The 25,768-nt window shown below is 39.2% G+C and overlaps 1 protein-coding gene across 3 annotated transcripts in view; it reads right to left on the minus strand.

Moving 5' to 3' along the window:
* Positions 1–25,768, minus strand: part of Shroom4 (shroom family member 4) — a 235,121-nt gene that overhangs the window by 52,222 nt on the left and 157,131 nt on the right. For 2 of the 3 annotated variants that reach the window (XM_045140084.1, XM_045140086.1), the window contains one exon: positions 338–472. In XM_045140084.1, coding sequence (XP_044996019.1) covers positions 338–472 — 135 coding nt within the window. Of the gene's footprint in view, positions 1–337; positions 473–5,279; positions 5,551–25,768 lie in introns of those variants that run through there. The other variant, XM_045140085.1, reaches the window with a different exon arrangement.

Here is a 25,768-nt window from a genome sequence, read left to right on the forward strand (position 1 = left end):
GTCCTACACTAAGAGAATAGTGAGAAAAAAGCAATGAAGAAAAGAGAACACGTCATAAAATAGGATATAATAGGATGAAAAGGGTAGTGTGGTATTTTTCAAGCCAAATGAGATATTTCAAGGAACATTTTCAAGAAGTAAAAGTACAGATACGGATTGGTACAAAGTCACATAGTTAGCAGTATGCTTACACAAGAACCCAGGGACTCTGGGTCTCCATACCATTTTCCATTATATCACTTTTGGCTCTAAAATATCCAGAAGGGATCAAATCAGACAAGGAGTGGTTAGGTTGTCCACATTCCAGAATATCTTGAGGGAAGGGCCCTAGACTCACCTTGTGTTACAACCAGAATGCCAGGACAAACTGAAGGTTTCAGAAGGGAAATTCATGGTGGTGGCCACTTCAGGGCATCCCTCCAGTAGCTTGGCCACATGCCATGAGTGTGGCCTACCGACAGGGGCGTTCCTCCTACAGCAAGAAAAAGACAGGAAGTCATCTTAAGGAACCAGCGCTGAAATCACTTCCCAGGCATCTTCCGCCTCCACCCTTTCTTTTGCTTCAATGAGGTAGAATACCATACAAGCAGCTAGTGTGGGAATCTGAGTGTCCCCCCAACTCTAGTACTCCAATCTTCTTCATTGCATGGATAATTACTGGAGATATAGAATGTCAGTTTCATAGTCATATTTTGTTCATGAAAGAATCCTAAGTGTATACACTAATGCTAGATTACATATTATATTCTCAAATATGCTCACATATTTTATAGATATATATAGTTGTAGAATATTAGCATTGATGACTAATGAATAGTTAGCCTACCCTCAGAAGAAAAAACAAAAAACAATCTGACCAATTTTCCCATTTTATTTTCTCCAAAAGGTAGAGGCAAAGAAGTTTGAACAAGTCAACATTATACTGTGAATTCTCCAATATTTCTGCATTCATTCTATAAGTGTCTGTTATGTGCTTATTATATACCATCTGCAGTTCTGGAAGTATAGACATGAGCCAAACATAAACTGTGCCCTTTAGAGCCTGCAGATTCATGAGTGTGATTGAGCTAATTGCAATAAAGCATGGTAAAGAACTTAAGTGAATGAAGGCTAAGATGGCACAGACATGAGACACTTATATTTGTAGGCAAATTTGCATCAAGGAGGTCCAACTTTTTTTTTTCAAGGTAGGGTCTCACTGTGGTCCAGGCTGACCTGGAATTAACTCTGTCATCTCAGGGTGGCCTTGAACTCATGGCAATCCTCCTACTTCTGCCTCCCGAGTGCTGGGATTAAAGGCGTGCACCACCACGCCCGGCTGAAGGAGATCCAACTTTTGTGAGGGGACACAGAACAAAGTGATGAAGAGCAAAGGGAGACTGAAATGGCTAAAAGAGGAGACTGACTGCTCAACAGACCAAAGGTGAGGAATAGGAAACACGTCCGAGGCCAAGGCTCCAAATGCAGTCAGAGATTCTGTCTGGTGCTGAAGACAACGGTCATGATTTTTGTGCTGACTTGCTTATACATGAATCATTCTTGTCCCTTGGCATACTACACATGATATGGTTAGTTGCCACCCCTGCAAGTAAGGAAGAGCACATCTGGAACATGGTAAGGTCAGGAGAAAGAGATGACTGATAGAAGGGAGAATGGGAGAGGGAGAAGGAGGACTCATGAGAACAGGGAGAAAACAGCAGCAGGCTAGGTAGATGCTACAGATGAAAAAGAGGTCATGGTGGAAAGCATGGGAGAAAATTCTGAGAACACTTGGGGGAAATATATAGCAGAGGTAAATAGATGATAGACTAACAGCAATGTCAAAGAAATGGGTGTAAAATAAGTAGATAACAGGGAGATAAGTCCATGATTGATTATTTACTAATTTATTCAAAGGCTCCATATTAGACACTGATCGTATAGATAAAGGTTCCTGTTGTCAGCAAGCTTGCTACATAGTGGGACAATTGAGCTGTCTACCTCCAAAAGCCTGGTGGGCAGAGTCAACAGGAAAGATCCCAGCTCTCTGGAAATGGCACTCCTTTAGAAACACAACAGAAAATCCAGGCGCTGTATGACCAAGGCCTAAAATGATAATCATGAGGAGCAGGTCTTGCTAGGGCCATAAGATTGAATGGTAATGGGCCAGACAGTGACAAAGTAAAGGAAAAATGACAGAGAAAGCTATTTGTCAAAGGTCAGAGCCACAGCAGTAATGGGTAAATTTTTGGGGGGAAGAGATCTAGGGCAGCAAACTATCTTCATAATCACATTGTTCTTTTATGGAATAGAGCACACAACAAGGTGGTTGAAGGTGACAGAAAGCCACGTAGGTTGTGCTTGCTTTGTATTTGCTTGGAAACTCACACATAAAGCTATGGTACTGGGAAATCTCTATAGGTGCTTACCCAGTAATCATGTGGCCAATAAATGTTGATCAAGCATGTACCAGTATAAAAAAGGTTTACTACTATGGCTATATGCTATGTGCATCTACTATGTCCTATGCTTCCAAGCACTGAGATTATAGTAAGAAAGAAGATACCTGTCCTATTTTGAGTCCTTTTCCCACATAAAAAACTGAAGCTTTTCTGGGTCCTATATTGTATAAATAGTCAGCATTGATTCCACTTTCTTCCCAAGCATCTAACCCAATACCAAATTCTATTAAATCATCTTTTATGATTAGCTCTGCTTGAATGCCCCATATCCATCTGATCATCCTCACCCTGTATTTCTCTCCCTCTTTCTTCCCTCTCTCTTACATTCTGTGACTCTTACACAAAATCTGAGATCTCCTCCCAGAATCCACCACTACAACCTTGTGTTCTAGTACATGCCCTCAACATGGTGTTCAATATACTATGCCAATATGCCAGACAGTCCCTCCTTGTCCATGTCCAGTCCCAGATTTTAGATTCTATCAAGTTATATACCACCTGGACTAGGGGCACTCCCCTACTCAAGAATCTTCACTAGCTCCCTCTTTGTCACCTTGTTCTCCTTCAAATAGAAACTCTGTTAGACATTTAAAGCCTCTATAGCACACCTCTATCTTATAGCACAGCTCAATCTCTGGACTCCAATCACACCCTGCAGCTGTTTGCCTACATTTCTAATTCTGTGCCTCAGCTTCTAATTTTCCAGTAGAATTTATCCTAGGCTTTGAGGCTAGAATTCTTTGGTTTGAATCCCATGTCTACTACATACTAACTTCTGTTCCACTAGACAAGTGGCTTACTTCTTAAAGTGCTCATTCCCATGGAAGTCTCATTGCAGACCCATCTCCATTTGTCATTAATTTGTATATCTTTATAAAAATGAGACCCTGAAGTTATACAGATTACAATAAATAAACACAAGCTGCCCAAGTGCAATGTCTTCCAGCGAGTTTGTCCTGTGTAATCTAGCCTTCACAATTCAGTCCACAATAACTTGCTCTTTTGCATTATTCACTATCATTTCCATGTGTATTAGATGTGTTTTACCAATTATCCTAAATCATAAGGCAATGAGACAACGACAAATGAGAATGATTTGGTTCAAATTTTAACTCTTTAACATTTCAGATGTCTAATTCTATGTAAGTTAAAATCATCTGAGTTTCAGTTTTCTACTTGAGAAGTTATTATGGGGATTAGAGAATTCTCATCTGATTAAGTTATTGTAGGAACTAGAGATAGTATTCTTAAAGAATCCAGAGAACATCTTGGTGTAAATAGCAGGTACTATCATAATGACTATTAACTCTCACATCGTTTTAAAAGGCTCAATGTTACTCCCGCCAAAGGTACTTAACCATCTACTATCAATAGTCTGCTGGACCATTCCTTGTCAGACTAAAACATAGACTACAGGGCTGGGAATATGGTTCAGTGGCTAAAAGTACTTGTTTGCAAAGCTTTCTGGCCCGGTTTTGCTTGCCTAGTACCCACATAAAGATAGATGCACAAAGTGGAACATGCTCTGCAGTTAAGCTTGCAGTGGCAACAGACCTTGGTGTTCTCTCTCTCTCCGTCTTCACAAATAAATAAAAACATTTTTAAAGTAGCTTTCAAAGGTCACTTACTCTCTCCATGAGTAAGGAAACAATCACAAAGGAGTCAGAGGAGGCCAGTGAGGACTTTAGGGATACGAGGGGAAGAAAAAGAAAGACTCAGAGGAGGAAAATCCCAACAGAAAGAAATGGAACCAGAGATGAAATTAACTCTAGTTTGGGAAAGAGAAGAAACTCTCTTGTAGGGTCCAATATTTGGCCTCTTATCATTTATTAATTGCCCTAGACTCAGTCAGCTCATACTTATGTTAAAATCCTAGTTGCATGATCTTAGATAAGACATTTTTCTGAGTTGCATCCTTCTTTTGGGGCTGGAGTTGGAATCCAGGGCATTATACATGCTTAGGGAAGTGTTCAACTACCAGTCTTTTCAGTTGCAAGTTCTCTACACGTAAAATGAGGGAGACGAGAATATATTTTTCATGAGCTATAATTTAGATAAAATGTGTCCCATGGATAAAATCAATCAGCACAATGCCTGACAAAGATATTCTATAAACTTACAAAAAGACAACAGTGGCACTTACTGAACACAATGAAGAAGTGTGAGGTACTAAGTGCTTTGCATATATTAGTTTGTATAATCTTTACTCCAACCTCATGTGTAAGAACTATTTTTTACACTCAGTTCACAGATAAAGAAACAGACATGCAGGAAAACAGCTCGTGACCAGTAGAATTGAGATCAAAACTCAGATCCTCCAGCTCTTTCTAGATTATCACATGATGCTTTCTGCCAAAGGGATCTATTTTAGAAAGCTTACATGTCTGAAGCTTACTATATCAATTTCCTCAAGAAGTGGTCATAAAAATGAGATCTCTGGGGGAGGGATGGAATTACCATGGGTTTTTTTTTTATAATCATGGAAAATGCTAATAAAAAGTTAAAAAAATAAAAACCCAAAACAAATAAGTAAATAAAACAAAAAAAATGAGATCTCCATAGTCTTGGACTTGAAAATATCTTTTGTAGTGGATAAAGGGGATAGTGAGAGATAAGGAGAGTCAAGAGAAAGTTTTGACCATCAATCATGCAGCCTAGGACCCAAAATAGGGATGACTCCATCCCTAATCCTTTCTCCTAAGGCTAATTCAGGCACTATCACTGAATATACTCTATCATTTATTACTCCAAAATGCCTGTATTATGAAGAAAACAAAGATATTGAAGAATGATAGCAGGAGAGGGCAGGAAAGTAGGAGCCAAGGTAGCCATACCTACCATGGAAGTTGCCCAAGGTGGAGAGATGGCTTAGAAGAGAACGAAGAATCCAGTTAGCTTACACTTTCACCATCATCTATTCCAGTCAGCATCTTCTCTTAGCTGGGACTCATCTGCTCTCTAATTAAAACCTCCTAGGGTACAAGACCAGCAGTCTAAGATCCTAAATGTCAACCAAGGTACTCAGGCACAGCCAGGTTCCCATTCCAAGAATAGTTACGAGTAGCATGCACAGCAAGGTATGACTATCAGCCTGCTTGGGCCTTGCTGTGGCCACAGCCTTACTGAATGACAGCCAGTGTCAAGGGCTCAATAATAATGAAGACAGTGCTCCAGAAACCAGAAACCAGCCAGTTCTCTGATGGCAAAGGGAAAAAGGAAAGGCAGTTCTAGCAGCATAAACAGCCCCCTCCTGTTCCTGACTCCCACCTTCTCTGAGTTCTGGCCCACCCCTTCCACAGCTCAAAGACCAATAAGGAAGCTGGACCCTCAGCTACTGCTAGAACTCAGGAAAGGAGCAAGGAAATGATGTTTGGGAAAGATAAAGCGGGTGTCTAAAAGGAATTTTTAAAAATACACGTAAGTGAGAGAAAAAATACTCCAGATACATACACTTAAAAGAATTCCTGAACTTCCTGGACTGAGTTGACCCCACCCAGCCATCTCTTCAGGTCCTCGGAGCCTCAGAAAAGGAAAGCTCAGAGTATCCAGGCTTAGCAGTTCCCAATTCCAAAGGAGTGGCACTACAACTGATTTTGCAAAGCTGGGGACCAGTGACTTACACATTTTCCAAGGTGAACTTCCTCTGGAATATAAAATACTTATGAATGTTCTGCAGCATATTTATAGGCTCTTCACTTACAAGAGACAACTGAACATCTGCTCTTTTCCAAAGAAAACTTAGTTTCACACTGACTTCTGCTCCAGAAAAGGTGTCCATTAGCAATGTAAAATAGTGGTGTTTGTGATAAGCATCCCTAGGATCTGCCATGAAGTTACTCTGACGTATGGCAATTCCTCTCCTTAGGCATTCTGTTTCCTTTCTCAAAAATACAACCTTGAAATCAGTTGTCATGAGCAACCCTTCCAGCTATAGCATAATATAATGTACTGGTTGTAGGTTCAAGTCTGGTGCTCTTAATGATATGCTCTCTGATCAGTGTGCTAGCCAGAACCAAGAACAGTCCTATATATACTTTTTTTTGTACCTCTAACTCCAGGCTCATATATCAGAATTTAATTTCTCTTGGGGATATAGAGTTAGGGTTTTCCTGTCATAATTCCCTTTATTCTTACTCTAGTTTCTCTTGGCCTTTGGCTCTAAATCCAGTAATTTATGGTTCTTGCAAGAGCTTATGCAAGCTTCTTCAGAACAGAAAGTATGTTGGGGCCTTTCTCTCTGGGGAAATTAGGACTGGGTACCCCTTCCCCTTTATTTCCTCTGTACCTCTTTGGGAAGTCTTGGTTAGCATTTATCTTCTTATTTTAGGGTAGCATTGAGGGGAAATGTTGAGGCTTTCAGGGGCTTATAGATTTGGCCAGGAGCATTGGCTTTACTTCTCACTGATTGTTTGTCTTGGGCATGTCACACAATTTCAACTTCATCATGTATAAAATATGCCTGGCATGTGGCAGGCAAATAATAAAGGATAGCTATTATTAATATTAAACTTGACCAAAAGATAATCATGGTTATAATACTGTTAGCAGAAAAAGAGAGGACTTTTAAAAATCCAAAGAGATGAAAGAGAAAGGACTAGATAAGAGATGGCTCAAAGCCAAACTTAGTACTCTCAAGCAGCACTCTTCAAACTTTCTTGAGCATATGGGTCATGGGAGGTCTTGTTAGAATCAATATTCTCACTTAACAGGTTTAGAGCAGGGCCTGGACTCTGACTTTATAGAGTTTGACAGTGATACTATAATCACATGTTAAGTAACAATATAACAGCAAATATCCCTTGGTCCAGAAAAGCACCAAGAGAAGTAATCTATTCTTATGTCTGGCCTCAATGCCTATCCTTCCATAGTCTTCTGGAAGCCAAACATATTCCTTCTGCTACTCAGTAACCCAGGCCCTGCAAATGCTTGGCAGATGAGGCAAGCTGAGCTCTATGACTGAGCAAAATAAAGAGGAGTCTGACACTGTAGATGGTCAGTTGAGGCTGAGGGAACAATGACTACAGGTACAAATAAGTATGCTTCTAGGAGTGGCCAAGGTAGGGAGGCAGGGTGGGGACAGAAAGTTTCCAACTGAAGTGATAAGCAGGTGGGCATAGACAGAGAAATCCTTAGGCAAGGGAAGATAAAAGAAAGTAAGCCACAGTTTAGGATTTTGTGAAGAGGTTAGAAGATGGGTGGGGGAGTGAGCAATTGAGCACTTGTCCGAGTAGCATTCCAGAAAAAATAAAATAACCAAGTATAGATACCTCTGGGTCAAAGAAAGGAAGGCCACTTCTTTCCCAAGTGCTGAGACAACCAGAATTTGGCATGGGAGCAGAGAAGGATGGGAACATGCAGGTAGAAGCTGAAGATCATTCAGGACTTGGCTCACAAAAGAGTCCTTTGAAAGACTAATTATTGAAAGAACAAATCTCCAGCTGCCCTAGTCAGCTGTCATCTCAGTATCTTCTTATAGTACCATCTATCTCTGGAGCTGGCTTAGTAGACCCCTGAAGAGACAGTGGATGGGAAGGGACAATCAAAAGGAGAATCATGGCTCTGTTGTACTGAGAGCAAGAAGATAATGTGACCCCTGTTACTTGGGGTTGTGCTTAGCCTGATGTCTGGGCCATAATGTAGTGTGGGATCTTTCCTTTTCTGAAAGTAGCTAAGAAGCACAAGAGTGTCCTTGATTAGCCCTATTTAGTTTCTGTGGCTCTCCTACCCTCCCCCCATCCCAGCATATTTCACCTGCTCCACATGAAGGAGTCCAAGCACATTCTGGCCTGCTAGGCAGGAAGAGAAGTCTACAGATGAGGGGGGAGAGGGGTGGTAGAACAATGCATGGCTTGTTTATCAGACATAAGCAAGGAAAAGCTGCTTGGTCACCATGGATGCACACAGAGCTCTGAAGGCCTTCCCCCACCCCATTGCTGATTGGGGGAATTTGTAGCCTGGTGATTCAGAGACTTTTCCTTACTATAGACCCAACCAAGGAAGGAAAGTTTGTGTGTGTGTGTGAGAGGGTGGGGGATGATTTTAAAGAAAACTTTTAGAAGAATAACTTTGCCATTAGCCTGTGAAAGTTATAATCTGTGTCATCTTGGAGATAGTTACTTTTTGAAAAAGGAGCTTTTGTCACTCAGTTTTGCTTCCACAACTGCCCTCCTCCCCTCTGAATAGCCTGGACAAGTTCTATGTAAATCTTCTGGATCTCCATCTGCGCTTTGTACCTCAGGATCCATCTCTATTTATAAACCCAGGGTAGGACATGAGAGAGGATGGGGATGTTGGGGTAAAAATAATGACTTCAAATACCAGAGTATGTGTATCAGGAAGGTAGATTTTGCTTTCCAAATGGGAAGCAATAACTTCACTTGACTGGGACCATTACATTGAAACTTCTGGTTCTGTTACTTCACTTTCATGATAGAATCTTTAAAACATGGGATACCTCTTTCTTCCAAAGAAAATTTGAAGAAGCAACTGTACAGATGAGCTAGGAGAGCCTTGTAAGTTTCAAGGGTTAGAAAGAAACGTAGAAGTTTAGAAAGATAATACTTATAATTCTAGGAACAATGTTTAGCTTTTCTATATTGACTTATAAAACATATTCATCATAGTATCTCTTGTCAATGATCCTAAAGGCAGAGATGGGTGGTATAATTTTTTAGCTTCTAGAAGGAGAGGCCCAAAAAAATCTGAATAAGGAAAGAGGGCATTTTCCTCTCTTTCTATACAGAAAAACTAAGGGTATGATATGAGAGAGCCAAAGAAGACCTCATAGGAAATAGTGGTAGTACACAGACTACCATTTAACTCAACATATGGTTGTAAAGCTTTTGCCAGGATACCCAATTTCCTAAATCAACTCCCAAAGTGATAAATAAGGTGGAGGCTGTTTGTTCTCCAGTTCTGGATTCTATGACTACTATTTTTAGTAACTCTTGAGAAAGAGGCAGCTAGAATAATAGAAGTATTCTTTTAATCCCCTTTTAGGTCTATCATTTCCTTTAGCTCACACCTACTATTTGGCACACCACTTTTTAGACATCCAATGAGACTCACAACGGTTTTTCCCAGACATAAGTCTTAAAGTCTATATAAGTACTTTTGGCAACTGCATGAGTCACCTTTCCTACTGAAGACATGGAGCCCAGGGATACTAGCTAACAGTGATGATCCTAACAGAAACAACAGAACCTATCCACACTGCTTTGGGCAAACATGAGGAGGAGGAAAAGACATCATTGAGCAGAGCTGGAGCCCCATGAGAAAACTGAACATTAACAGAGATAAGTGGGGAGAGGGAATAAAAGACAGGTCATGGAATTTTCCAAAAATTTAAAAGTTGCTTGAATTATATTCTCAGTGAAATAGGAAGCTGCTTGAGGTTATAAAGTAGAGGACTAGGAAGGGATAAGTTTTACAAAGATCTCATTGAGCTGATGGATTTGGGAGGGGAGATAAGAAGCCAGGGATCTGTTTAAAAGGTTGAAGTAGGTTGCTTTGGTTGCATGCAAGACACTGAGAAATCAAGCTAAAACTGAGCTGGAAGGTTCCTCCCTGCTTACTTGTACTGGAAAGTGGTATACATCATGAATTATCATGAGCTTTAACCAGCACTGGACCCTGCAACCTACAAAACTGGCAACCTAGGCAAGATGATATCAATAATCATTGTGGGGACATGGATGTACCAGTCAGTTCCTGTGGGGAGGACAATGCCTCCCAGTATACCTTCTTACCCTATGGCTCTTATATACTTTCCACCCCATCATTTGCAATGTTTTCTGAGCCTTGAAGGGCATATTAAAAGCTACTTTAGTGTTGAGCTTTTGGCAGCTTCTTATTTTCTTCTTTGATGAGTTTTGAGTCTTCCCAGTGTCTATCACCATGTCCCTGGAAAATGTTCCCTGACTAGCCATGAGGACAGCAATCATTTAATCTACCACTTTCTCTAAAATGTTTCCTGGGTCCCAATGGGTGTGATACAGGTGACTCATCCCATGCTAGACACCTTTCTTTGCTTGCTGTACTGATGGGAATTGGGTTTCTCCCAGTATTCACTGTCATCTATTAAAAGAAGGTTTTCTAACCAAGAGTGAGAATAGCATTAAACAAAAGAGACCAATATGTACGTTTAGAAGACTTTGAAGGGCATAACCTCTCCATTTAGCTAAAGAACAATGTGAGCTTCCCTATAGGGTCTATGACCATAGCCTTCTGACTTGATTCTCAGTACTAGGCAAGAATTCCCTCCCGCTAAGCAGGACTCATATCCCATTAGAGAACAGCTGATTGCCACTATTGCACCCATGGGTACATTTTGCCTACCTGGTTTATTCTTTAGTTTACAGGATCTACTGCTAGTTCGAATTAATGGTCACTTTTATTTATACATTTTGATTATTTACAAGAGAGAGAGAGAGAGAGAGAGGGAGGGAGAGAATGGGCACACCAGGGCCTCTAGCCACTGTAAGTGAACTCTAGGCACATGTGCCACCTTGTGCATCTGGCTTTACATGGGTACTGGGGAATCAAACCTGGGTCTTTTGGCTTTGCAGGAAAGCACCTTAACTGCTAAGCCATCTCTCCCACCACTATTGGTGACTTTTGTCCCCCCAGAAATTCATAAAGTATTTTCTAGTGCTGTCAGCTAGCTGGCAAGGAATTGGCTTCTACACGAGTTCAAACTTGATTTCTCAATGCCCATCAATCATAGTCTGTGGTATCTTCAGCAATACGGTTGTATTATCTAGTTCTGGTGGATAACCAAGTCTTTTAGCAATGTCTTTCATTATTTTGGGGGCCTCATGGGTGTCCCTGACCAAAAGTTCACTGTGGGGGTAAGCTAAGTCTGGCACTGGGATGTACCAGCCACTGCCTATGCTTTCAGGTAAAGCTTTTTCACTCTAGCAGCATACTCCTGTCCAATTCATTGCTCTTGTGCTCTCTGTCTCTTTAAAGAGAGTTTTATCTTTTAATTAGCTAACGGAGTAGGATTCTATAGTACTAATTCATGCCATTTTTATCCCTGTTTCCCCAGGCTCTTCCATTCCCTGTATTCTGTCCCTTCACTAATCCTTCCCCACTTCTTCAGTCTCCAAACATCATTCTAGCTTCCTAACCAGTTATACTGATGCTGACTACAATTTTTAAACAAATCAACCTATTTCATGCTAGGATCTGAAAATGAGAGAGAACATGTAGTATTTGTCTTTATGAACCTAGAAAATCACACTTATAATTTTTTCCAGGTCCATCCATTTTCCTGTAAATTTTGTACCTTCATTTTCTTTACAGGTGAATAGAAATCTACTGTATATATGTACCAACTCTTCATGTTATATTCATCAGTTGACAGCAGTTGATTCCATTTACTAGCTACTGTGAATACAGCAGCAATAAGCAAGGCTGAGCAATCATCTCTATAGCAAAGTAGAGCCTTTAGGGTACATAATAGAGTCAAATGGTAGATGATTTTAAAATATTTGAGACACCTCTATACTGATTTCCATATAGCTGTCCAAGTTTGTACTCCCATCAGCAGCGGATAAGGGTTCCTCTTTCAGCATACCCTCACCAGTCCTTGTTTTCATTTTATTTTTTAAATATTAATTTTATTTATTTGAGAGACAGAGAGAATGGGCATGCCGGGTCCTCTAACCATTGCAAATGAACTCCAGATACATGTGCCACCATGTGCATCTGGCTTACTTGGGACCTGGAGACTTGAACCTGGATCCTTAGGCTTAGCAGGCAAGTGCCATAACCACTAAGCCATCCCTCTAGCCCTCATTTGATTTTTTTAATGGTAGTCATTCTGGCTGAAGTGAGATGGAATCTCAAAGTGGTTTTAATTTGCATTTCCACAATGGCTAAAGACATTAAACATTTTTAGATGTCTATTGGTCATGTATATTTCTTCTGTTAAGAAGTATCTGTTCAGCTCCTGTCAAATGTTTTGATTGGGTTGTCTGACTTTTTTTTTTTTGCAGCCTGTGCTACTGAGTTGACTGACTTTTTTATTGCTTATTTTGAGGTCTTTGTATATTCTAGATATTAAACCTCTGTCAGATATATAGCTGGTGAAGATTTTCTCCTAGTCTCTAGGTTGTCTGACTCTGTTGATGATTTTCTTAGCTGTACAATAACTTATTCGATAAGATTCCAATGGCTGAATGTCTAATCCCTTAGGCTACTGTAATCTTATTCAGAAAAGGATACTTTGCACCTATATTTTGATGTGTTTTCTCTACTATTTCCTTTAGTCATTTTTCACAGTTTCAGGTCTTATAATGAGGTTCTTGGTCCATTTGGATTTGATTTTTGTGCAAGGTGAGATAAAAGGATCTAGATTAATTCCACCACATGTGATTATCCAGTTTTTCCAGCACAATTTTTTTGAAAATGCTGTCTTTTCTCCAGTGTTTGTTTTTGGCCTCTTTGTGAAATTATCAGGGGGCTATAGTAACTAGAACTTATATGGCTTTGTAATATATCTTGAAATCAGGTATGGTGATGCTATAGCAGTATTCTTCCTAGTGAAGACACTTTTGGCCTTCCAAAACAACTTTTGTTCTTCCATAGGAGTTTTGATATTATTTTTCTACTTCTGTGAATGATGCTGGTATTTTGATTGGAATTGTATGTTGCTTTTGGAAGGAGGGCTATTTTAAGTTATTAATTCTTCCAGTGCATGAACATAGGAAATTTTCTATCTTTTCCAGTCTTCCTCAACTTCTTTCTTAAGTGTTTCATTTTATTTTTTTCATTGTAGGTCTTATACTTCCCAGGTTAAGGATATTCCAATATATTCAATTTTTTTGTGGCTATTGTAAATGAGATGGTTTCCTTGATGTATTTCTTAGTATGTTTGTCATTGGTATATATGAACACTACTCATTTTGTGTGTTAATTTTTATACTCTGCCACTGTTGAAAGTGTTTATCAGCTCTGGAAGTAATTTGATGGAGTCTTTAGGGTTTGCAAAGTACTGAATCATATCATTTACAAATAAGGCTAGTTTGACTTCCTTTCCATTTTGCATCTCTTTTATTTCTTTTTCTTGTCTTATTGCTAAAGCTAAGACTTGAAATATTATGCTGAAGCCAGGGGTGGTGGCTCACACCTTTAATCCCAAAACTTGGGAGGCAGAGAGTTCAAGACCACCCTGAGACTACATAGTGAATTATATAGGTCAGCCTGGACTAAAGTGAGACCCTACCTCAAAAAAACATATATATATATACACACACACACACACACACATACATACATACACACACACACACACACACACACACACACACACACACACACTCATAATGCTGAATAGCAATGGGAAGAGTGTACATCCCTGTTTTGTTCAAGATGTAAGTGCAAATGCCTAACTTTTTTTCATTTAGTATGATATATAGGCTGCAGATTTGTTGTATGTACCCTGTACTGTGTTGAGACGTGATACTTCATCCCTATTCTTTCCAGTCTTTTTATCATGAAGGGATACTGAATTTTGTTGAAGGTGTTTTCTGCATCTATTGAGATAATGATGCAATTTCTGTCCTGAAGTTTATTATGTTCACGAATTTCCTTATGTTGAACCTTCCTGCATCCCTAGGATAAAACCTACTTGATTAATCTGGATAATAGTTTTGATGCAGATTCCATTTGTAAGAATTTTATTGAGAATTTTTGTGTCTAAGTTCATCAGGGAAAATGGTCAATAACTTTTTTTTTTTTCTTATTGTGACCCTGTCTGGTTTTGGTATTAGTGTAATGCTGGCTTCATAGTAGGTAGTTCAGGAACAATCTCTCCTTTTCAATTTTATGTACTACCATGAGAAGCCATCATTTTAATTTTACTATAAAAGTTTGGTAGAAATCAACATTGAATCTGTTTGTGCCTGGAATTTATTTTTGGTTGTTAATTACTGCTTCATTCTCATTAGCTATTATAGCTATGTTTTGATTACTTACATCATTTGAGTTTAACTTTGGTGTCAAGGAATTCACCCATTTCTTCCAAATTTTCCAATTGGTGGAATATAGGGTTTGGTAACATGTCCCTTTGAATTTTTTTCAATTTTGGCATGCCCATTCTCTCTCTCTCTTCCTCTTTCTCTCTGTTTGTCTCTCTCAAATGAATAAATAAAAATAAACAAAAATTTAAAAATAAATTATCATAATATTTATAAATTTTGGAGACCTGCTTTTATACCTAATATATCATCTATTTTAGGGAAGGTTGCATGAGCTACTGAGAAGAATGTGTACTCTGTAGAGTTTGTATGGAATATCCTGTAGATGTTTGTTATGTCCCTTTAATCTATGGTGTCATTTAGCTCTATGATTTCTCTATTAACTTCTTGTTTAGATGATCTGTCTACTAGTGATAGGGGTTATTAAAATTGTCCACAATCAATGTGTTGGGATTTATGTCTGATTTAATGTCTAATATATACTGCTTTATAAAATTCAGTGTATCTGTGTTTGGGGCACAGACATTTAGAATTGTAATACCCTCTTGTTGACTTGTTCCCCTGATGAATAATAAGTGGCCTTCTTTATCTCTTTTGATTCCTATTGGTTTAAAGTTTATTTTGTAAGATAGTAGTATAGCCCCACTTGCTTGTTTCCTATTTCCATTTGCTTGGAATATCTTCTTCCATTCTTTTACTCTAAGGTGGTATCTTTTTATGATATGGTGTTTCTGGTATGGTGGATTTTTTGAAGACACAAAATGAATGTTTTCTGACCCAGCCTACTACCTTGTGTCTTTTGACTGGGGAGCTGAGACCCTTGATATTCAGAGTTATAACTGAAAGGTATAAATTAATCCCTGTCATATTGAAGATTTGTGCAGTTTGGTGTTTTTTGATCTTTATTTGCTTTTCTAGCTTTTATTATTGTTTATGCCCTCCTATAGCCTCTTGAGTATGTTTATTGTCTTCAGTATACAATATTCCATTTAGCATTCTCTGCAGGGCTGGCTTAATGCTCATGTATTCATATAGCTGTCTTTTATCATGAAAAGTTTTTCTTACTCCTTCTATTATGAGGGATCATTTTTCTGGGTATAGTAGTTTAGGTTGGCAGCCATGGTCTTTTGATATACAAAACATTTCATTCCGAGTCCTTATGGCTTTGAGAGTTTCCATTGTAACATCAAATGTTATTCTGATGGGCATATCATTGTAAGTGATGAGTTAATTTTCTTTTATATCTTTTGGTACTCTTTTGTTTTCTGTGTCTCCTGTTTTAACTATAATATGACATGGTGGAATTTTTTTCCTCTGGTCCTGTCTATTTCTTTTTCTGTATGCCTCTTGTACTTGGATGGATCTCTCTTCCATAAGGCTAGTAAAATTTTCATCTATAACTTTTGAAGAAATTTTACATGTCCTTTATCTGTACTTCTTCCCTTCTTGTATGCTCATGATTCAAATACTCGGTCTATTTAACACGTCCCATATTTTTCTGATGTTCTGTTCTTATATAATTTTGAAATGTACATTGACTTTGGCCTTCTGATCTATTTCCCCTTTTTGTCCTCATGTCTTGATATTATGTCTTCTACATAATCTATTTTGTTGGTATTACTTTGGAGCCTTTTAACTTAGTTATTTAATTTTTATTTCTTTATATCTTTATTTTAAAATTATTTATTTGAGTTAGAGAGAGAGAGAGAGAGAATGGGTGCTCCAGGACCTCCAGCCATTGCAAATGAACTCCAGACATATGCACCACCTTGTGCATCTGGCTTATGTGGGTCCTGGGGAATTGACCCAGGGTCCTTTTGCTTTGCAGGCAAATGCCCTAACCACTAAGCAATCCCTCCAGCCCCTAGTTATTTCATTTTTTAAAAATATTTTTGGGCTGAAGAGATGGCCTAACAGTTAAGGCACTTGCCTGAAAAGCCTACAGACCTATGTTCAACACTTCAGATCTCATGTAAGCCAGAAGCACAAAGGCGAGGCAAGTGAAAAGTTGCACATGCCCTCTAGTTGGCACAAGTGTCTGGAGTTCAATTTCAGTGGCTGAGGTCCTGGTGCACCCATTCTTTCTATGTGTCTTGCTCTCTCTAAAATAAATTATGTGTGTGTGTGTGTGTGTGTGTATTACTTGAGAGAGAAAAAGAGAAAAAGAGAAAGAGAGAATGGGTATGCCAGGGCCTCTAGCCACTGCAAATGAGCTCCAGACACATGTGCCACCATGTGCAACTGGCTTATGTGGGTCTGGGGAATTGAACCTGGGTCCTTAGGCTTCATAGGCAAGTGCCTTAACCACTAAGCAATCTTTCCAGGTTGGTTATTTCATTAAATTTTTTGGCACTTCTGTCCCTTTATTATATTCCATTTTTTTTTCATTCGTTTTACTTTCTCATCACATTTGGTTGATTGTGTTTTCTTGGAATTCATTCAGGTGATTGTTCATGTCCTCTTTGAATTCACTGAATTTATTCAGCTGTTTATTGCATCCTTTTTGTTCATTCTCTAGTTACTTCATTCAGTCATTTGTCCATTTCTCCTTTTTGTTGAATATGCTTATAATAATTGCATTTTGGAATGCTATGTCTGGAGTTTCCTCCAAGCAATTCTTTTTTTAAATTTTTGTTTATTTTTATTTAGTTATTTGAGAGCAACAGACAGAGAGGGTGGGAGGAGAGAGAGAATGGCTGTGCCAGGGCTTCCAGCCTCTGCAAGCAAACTCCAGACACGTGTGCCCCCTTGTGCATCTAGCTAAAGTGGGTCCTGGGGAACTGAACCTCGAACCAGGGTCCTTAGGCTTCACAGGCAAACACGTAACCACTAAGCCATCTCTCCAGCCCCTCCAAACAATTCTAAATGGAGGCTTCTGTACATTCTTGGTGAGGATATCTTGCCTTGGTTTCTTGGGTTATTTGTTTTTCACTAGGGTTTGACCATCTGGAGATGATGAGAATGTATGCAACAGTAGCTCCACTGAGGCCTCTGTTGAACAGCCTGTTTTACCTTGCTTTAGGAGAGTTAAGAGTATGGAATGGTGCTATACCTGAGGGTTTGGGAAGGGAATGGAGTGAGCCTATGATCCTGCTGTCTGGGGATCTAAGGATCTAGTTTGCCTTGCTTGGGGTAGCAATGTGCCAGAGGTTGTGCCTGTCTGAGTTGGGCCTATAGGAGCTCTGACCATGCATGATGTTCTGGGTGGGTGGACTTGAGAGGTTTACCTGCCTGTATGGAGTGTGGACCAGGCTTAAGAGTGAACCTGTGGTGATCCTTTTCAGGTGCCTGTGGTCTTAGTCTTCCATGCTCAGGGCCTGATTGTTGTACCAGTATGTTTTAGCTGGGTGTATTGTGGATCAGGACCAGACTTCTGTATGGGGGTTTTGGGCAGGTTCTTTTTTTGCATGGCTGGGCTGCATACAGAGGGAGGGCTCACCTAGGCCCTGTGGGACCTAGCCCACCAAGCACTTTGGGTGTGCTTGGGCTGTCTACACATGGATCCAGGCAGGGCATGGATTTGAGTCTATGGTAAAGGTTGCTGCAGACCTAAGGGCCTCGTCTGCCTATTTTTTTTTTTAAGTTTCACGAAGGGGTTTAATTAATTAATTAATTAATTAATTAATTAATGAGGAGCGAGAATGGGCACACCAGGGCCTCGAGCCACTGCAAACAAACTCCAGAAACATGCACCACCATGTGCATCTGGGTTACATGAGTCATGGGTAATCAAACCTACATCTTTAGGCTTCACAGGCAATTGCCTTAACTGCTAAGCCATTCCTCTCGTCCACCTATTTTTTTTTTAATAAAGCCTTTAAAAAAATAGGTCTGGAGAAATGGCTTAGCAGTTAAGTTGCTTGCCTACAAAGCAAAGGACCCAGGTTTTTTTTTAAAAAATTTTTTATTATTTATTTATTTGAGAGCGACAGAGACAGAGAGGAAGACAGATAGAGGGAGAGAGAGAGAATGGGCGCGCCAGGGCTTCGAGCCTCTCCAAACGAACTCCAGATGTGTGCACCCCCTTGTGCATCTGGCTAACGTGGGACCTGGGGAACCAAGCCTCGAACCGGGGTCCTTAGGCTTCACAGGCAAGCGCTTAACTGCTAAGCCATCTCTCCAGCCCAGGACCCAGGTTTAATTCTCTAGGAGCTATGTAAGCCAGATGTACAAGGTGGCACATGCATCTGGAGTTTGTTTGCAGTGCCTGAAGGCCCTGGCATGTCGACTCTCTCCATCTGCCTCCCCCCCAAATAAAATAATAAAAATTAAAGCTTCATGTAGGTAAAAGAGGATGGTAACTTGGCACTATCAAGGTGGAAGTAACCATAGAAAAAGATTAGAGACAGAAGAAGTAGGTTGACTGTATCTCTTGACAGATTAAATGCAGCAATCAAAAGAAAAAAAAGTAAGAGTTATGACACTTGGGTTATCTGGCACATGTACTACCTCAGTATAGTGCCCTTTCCTGAAATGAAGTCATTAGTAGCTCTAAAAAAGGCAGTCAGAAGTTGTTGCCATTATTTTATCCAAGCTTAACAAAATGAAGAAAATATAATCCCTGTCATTAAGTAATTTATAGCATCATGGATGGTGGTAGAACAAAAGACTTAAATAATCACTAAATAGAACAGAATGGCCAAAGCCTAAGAAAATAATTGATGACAAAAACAGAGTTCTGAAAACATGTAACTGTTTGAATTTTGGAAGACTTGGTAATTTTTCAGCTTGAGAAGACTATGAGAGAGGAAATTTGAGGTTTACATGAACAAATGTGGGAAAGGCATAAATACAGTAGTGGAAGAACACAGTTTCCCATCCAACTACTAACCAAACCTAATCCTGCTTAGCTTCCCAAGATCAGATGAGATCAGGGATGTTCAGGGTAATATGGCTGTAGACAAGAACAGTTGCTATCTGGCACATAGGAAGTAAAATTAGAATGACTCAAGAGCATGGGAGGCCTTGAGTGTCATACGGAAGCACTGGCTTTTATATATTCCCTTGGTAAAAAAAAAAAATGCCTTGGAATTTTCAAAGTATAAGCAGTATTTCAGGAAGGTGATTCTTGTAGTTATATACAGATATAAATATTGGAAGCATGGAAAATTTTGTGGTCTACTGTAAAAGACAATAAAAGATCTAATTAGAGTAATAAGAGTGAGGTTGGAGCAGAAAGGAAAAATAGGAAAGAGAATCACCAGGATAGGTTTACTGGGGAAGAGTGAGGAGATGGTTGTGAAGCACCCCAATAGTGGTGGTATCACTGATCTATGTAAGAAAGTTGGGAAAAGGAGTTAGCTTCAAGGAAATGGGAGTTTGATTCTATCCATGAGCTTGTTATGTTGAAAAATGATATAGGCAGGCATCTCCAGTGAGCAACAGGGCAATGTATGGACAGGGTATGGACATACAGTCATTATCCACAAAGACAAGGCTAACATATTAAGTGAAATAAGTCAGATGCTGTGGAAATGGTAGTGGATGTGAATGCCAATGATGAATGTTTGCAAAAGAAAGAGGAATGATGGCAGATTTCTGCAGAATATTTATACTTTAGGCAGGAGAGGAAGAAGTGAGACAAAATAGTAAAGCATCATCTTCAGTGATATTGGTATAATTTTTAACAATAAGTTTCAGCACCCAGTCAGAATGGCTAGCATTAAGAAAGCAAACAACAACAAATGCTGATAAAGGTATGGGGGAAAGGTAACCTTTATTCACTGATGGTTGGAGTGTAAACTAGTACATTCACTATGGAATTCAGTATAGAGTTTGCTCAAAAAAGACTCAATATTGGACTAGCATATGACCTAGTCTTACCACTCCTGGGTATATGCCCAAAGTAATTCAAGTCAATATATAACAGAGATATTTGCTCATCAATGTTTAGTGTAGCAACATTCACAATAGTCACATTATGGAATCAGACTATGTTTCTGTCAACAGATGGGTAAAGAAAATACATATGGAATATATATACTGGAGTTTTATTCAGCCATAAAGAAGAATGAGGGCTGGATAGATGGCTTAGCAGTTAAGGTGCTTGCCTGTGAAGCCTAAGAACTCATGGTCAAATTTCTAGGTCCAACATAAGCCAGGCGCACAGTGACACAAGCACCCAATGTGGCACATGAGCACAAGGGGGCACCATCTGGAGTTCATTTGTAGCAGCTGAAAGCCATAGCAAGCTCATTCTCTCTCCCTCTCTTTCCTTCTTTCAAATAAATAATAATAATAAATACTAATGTAATGGCTGGGCATGGTGGTGCACACCTTTAATCTCAGCACTTAGGGAGACTGAGGTAGGAGGATCACCATGACTTCAAGCCCACCCTGAGTCTACACAGTGAATTCCAGGTCAACCTGGGCTAGAGTTATACCCCACCTCCAAAAAATGAAAAGAAGAAGGAGGAGGAGGAAGAGAAGGAAATAGTGTCATTTGCTGGAAAGTGGATGTAACTGGAAATTATGATATTAAGTGAAATAAGCCAGATGCAGAAAGGCAAATATGCTTTGTTTCTTTTATGGACCAAAGAATTCATTATTTATATATAAAACCTGCTGAGATGAACATCTAAAGCAGACACAGTTTAGGGGAGGAATGGATTTATTTCAGGCGTAATGATCCAAAGGAAATTCCATCAATGGTGGAAGAAGCTGGCTCCCATTCATAAATCCAAGGAGAGAGATAAACCACCAGCAGCCAGAACACACCAAAAAGTAACAAGCATGAGCCAGCAGTAAGCAGGACCCAGGAGCTCAGACCTCTCAGCATACCTTTGGACTGGAATTCAGATCTACTCTCAAACATACCTTTGTACTGGACCCCAGGATCAGCCCCCAGTGACACCTCATCCAGTCAGATGGCTGAAGACCCAAGTTACGAGCTTAATAAAACAAACACCTGAGTCTATGGTGAACACAGATTCACATTCAAACCACCATATTGAACATGTGTACATACATACATACATACATACACACACAGACACACACATATGAATGAAGCAGAAGGGAGGAGACTAATGGGGAGTAGAGGAGGAATGAGGATTAAAGGAAGAAAATAGGTGGAAGAGAGTAAATAGGTCAAAGAACATGATATGCTTGAAAGAAATCATCTACATGAAGTCTAACAGTATGTATGATGAATATATGCCATTTTTTTAAAGGAGAGATACATTAGTGGCAGAAAGTATGTGTAGAAATAGGCATCTTTATAAATTGTTGGCTAGGAATGGAAATTCATACAAACTTATTACTGGTAATTTTGCCATATTATGAGACTGGGACAGATGTTCCTTCTGTGTTTACTTTGGCTGACATAAACTGTTATTTTGGGAGGGGGATAGTGGAGGTTGAACCTGGGATCTCAAACATGCAAAGCACGGGCTTGATAACTCAGTTACATCCCTAGACCCCCAATTGATGGGCTTTTATTTACAGTATTAGCATTAAGAACTGCTCTTTGCTATAAGATTAAACCACTGCTAGAAGAACAAGGAGAAAATTTAAAGGTGGCATGCCAGAAGAAAAGGGAAGTCAAGTCAAGGACACAATGAAGGTTATTCTCAGGGGGCTTAGTTCCTTTCCAGATGCCAGATGGATTGTGACATAAGATGGGTGGAGAAAGAACAAAATACAGGAAAAAGTGGTGGGTGGTGACATCAAGTACCATTTGTGAAGCTGTCAAACAGCTAATATTTTTATGTGATTGTTGTAGTTCATAAAGAATTTTCATAGATATAAACCCATTTAATTCCCACAATGACTTCATAAATTCTGCTTTAGAAAAATAAATTAAGGCTTATAGAAGTGAAGTAAACTATGTATGACTTGAACACAATTTTTTTTTGTTTCTAGATTCCTGTGTTTTTTTTGTCTAAACATTAGTTCTCAGATTTTTTTTTTTCTAAAGACTAGCATCAACTTCTCCAGGAAATGTGTCAGAAATAAAACTCTAAAGCCCCCCCTCAGAACTTTTGAGTCATAAATTCAGGAGTGGGGACACCACTTTGAGTTTTTTTCAAGCTCTCTATGTGATTCTGATGCATGCTCATGTGTGAAAATTATTACTATAAATTTTAGAATGGATATTCAAATTGTTTTTTCAAAGTATTGTAGATGGCTATTGGCTCCTGTTTCTCAGACATATGTGAAATTGTTATAGGCATAATGGACAACAGCTGCTTGTAGAGTACTGGGTCTCCAGGGCTAGAAATGCACTCCTTTACATCAAGGAATGTTTCAGAACCAAAAAGATAATTCCTGGGCCACAGCTGTCTTTGTCAGGAGGACATGTGGCTGGTGACCTACGAGTCATGCATAAGCTTCCCTTGTGAAGTCTCACCTAGTTCAATAATAGTCTGTGCCCATGGAACATTTTGCAGTCAGATGTATTTATATTTACCAAACTCTAGTTCGTTAAGCTTTCTATTACCTTGGTTTTCTTTCTTTTTTCATCTTATTAAAATTTAGTTAGCAAACACATTATATATAGTATACATGATGGCTTACATATGAAAGCATTATGAAATGCTTGAATCAAGCTTATTTATGCATCTGCTACCTCACATAGTTTGTGTGTGTGTGTGTGTGTGTGTGTGTGTGTGTACATCTGCTAATATTTGAAATGCTATTATATTATTGGCCCAGTGTGGAGGCTGAGACAGGAGGATCTTTTAAATATACATTGTAAAACCCTGACTGTGGATCCTGCAAGCTATAAAATCATCCAGCCAGGCAAGATGTACCCAGGATAATAGTGGTAATCAACTGCTCTCTGACTGGATATGAGGCCCACTTAGTGAGTGGCAGGAAATACACTGCCAAATTTTATAAGACCTTTAAAAAAGATTTAATATCAACATTCCTCAAAGTATTTCACAAAATAGGAAGAGAAGGAATAGTATCAAACTCATTCTTTGAAGCCAGCATGACCCTGGGCAGTAGTTTGATTGGAATGACTTCCATAGGATCATATGTTTGTGCACTTGGCTCTGGCACAGTGGTGTTATTTGGAAAGGTTGTGCAGCCTTTAGCAAGTTATAGCCCAGCCCCACTTGCTGTTCCCTCTCTCTAGGTCTTCCCTGCTGATGTGAGAATGTGATGCCAGTTTCCTGGACCTGTCATGCTTTCCCCAGTACCATGTGCTCTATCCTCTGGAACTGTAAGGTAAAATAAACTCTTTCCATCCCCAAGCACCTTCTGGTTGAGTATTTGGACACCAAAATCATATAAAAACATAAGAGCAACAAAACCTAACAGATTATAGGCCAGTTTCCCTGATGAACACAGACACAAAAATTCACAACAAAATACTTGCAAACTAACAGCATGTTAAAAATATACAACATGATTAAGTTGGTTTCATCTCAGGGATGTAAGAATGGTACAACAACATATGCATCAATACAGAAGATATAGTACATATGGACAGAAATAACATGATCACCTAAATAGATACAGAAAGGCCTCTGATAGTGATTAATATCTCTTTATGTTAAAACTACTGAAGAATAGATGGGCATAGTGGCATGTGCTTTTAATCCCAACACTTGGCAGGCTGAGATAATAGGATTATTATGAGTTTGAATCAAGTCTGGGGCTACAGAGTGAGTTGTAATCAGCCTGGGTAAAAGTGAGACTCTACCTTGGGAAAAAAAAAAAAAGAAAAGCACTGAAGAAACTAGGGATAGTAGGAATATACCTTAACCAATTAAGGCCATATATGACACAACTATAGCTAACATTACTAAATGGGGAGAACTTGAAACCATCTCCCATAAATTAGAACTGAAAGCCAGGTATGGTGGCACATGCCTTTAAAACTAGCATGTAGGAGGCTCACCATGATTTCCAGGACAGCCAGGAGCTACAGAGTCAGTTCCAGGTCTGCCTGGGCTGTAGTGAGACTGCCTTGAAAAAAAAATGTAAAATTAGAACTATGTCTAAGGTGTCCACTCTTTCCATTCTTATTCAATATAGTGTTTGAGGGGCTAGAGAGATGGCTCAGTGGCTAAAGGTACTTGCTTGTAAAGCCTCACAGCCTGGGTCTGATTCCTCAGTACCTATGTAAGCCAGATACACAAAGGGGCACATAAATCTAGAGTTCGTCTGCAGTGGCATGAGTCCTGGTGCTCCCCCTCTCTCTGTCTCTCAAATAAATAAATAACATAAAAAAGAAAAAAAGGCTGTGGTGACATGCACTTAGAATCCCAGCATTGGGGAGGAGACAGGTAGATTTTCTGGGGCTCACTGGCCATCCACTGTAACCTATTTGGAAAGTTCCAGGCCAATAAGACAGCCAGTTTCAAAAATAATGGGTGCCACCCATAGAACAACTGAGATTGTCCTCTCTCTCTCTCTCACACACACACACACACAGGCACATAGAAAGAAAGAATATAGTGTTTGAAGTCATAGCCAGAGCAAAAAGGAGAAAAAAAACAAAAGGGATGCAGATAGGAAAGGCAGATGTTAATTTACCCCTTTATACAGATGATGTGATATACATAAAAGACCCTAAAAACTCCACCAGAAAAGCAAATACTTTCAACAAGTTATCATAATAAAAATCAACATACAAAAGACAGTAGCTTTTCATTATGCCAATGACAAACATTCTGAGAAAGAAAGCAAGAGAAACATTCTATTCACAATCATCTTAAAACCTATGACAAACTCAGTATTGTTCTTGGCATCAACATTTTGACATAGAGGATGGAAGAAGAGGACAAAGCAAAAGAGATATCAAAACAGAAGAAGTATTACTTGGAAAGTCGAGGATCAATGGAAATGAGGGTATGAGAAGGAAAAAAAAAAAGAAGATAATGGGAGAGGAATGATTGAATTACAGATAATTTATTCATAAAAGTTTTCAATTAGTAAAAGAAGAAAACTATTTCAAATAATCCTAAGGAAGTGAAAAACTCTACAATGAAAACTTAAAAATTATTAAGAAATACAATGAGTGCCAGGTGTGGTGGCGCACGCCTTTAATCCCAGCACTTGGGAGGCAGAGGTAGGAGAATCAGCGTGAGTTCAAGGCCACCCTGAGACTACAGAGTTAATTCCAGGTCAGCCTGGACCAGAGTGAGACCCTACCTCGAAAAACCAAAAAAAAAAAAAAAAAAAAAAAGAAATACAATGAATAACATATGAGAATATGGAAAGACTTCCTGTGTTCTTGGGTAAGAAGAATTAATATTATGAAAATTGCTATCTTACCAAAAGCAGTCAACAGATTGAATGCAATTATACCAACATTCCAATGACATTCTTCACATGACTCAAAAAAATTCTAATATTCATGTGGAAACATAAAAAAAAAATTCCAGGCAG

Source organism: Jaculus jaculus, chromosome X (assembly GCF_020740685.1).
Source record: "Jaculus jaculus isolate mJacJac1 chromosome X, mJacJac1.mat.Y.cur, whole genome shotgun sequence".
Classification (NCBI taxonomy): domain Eukaryota; kingdom Metazoa; phylum Chordata; class Mammalia; order Rodentia; family Dipodidae; genus Jaculus; species Jaculus jaculus.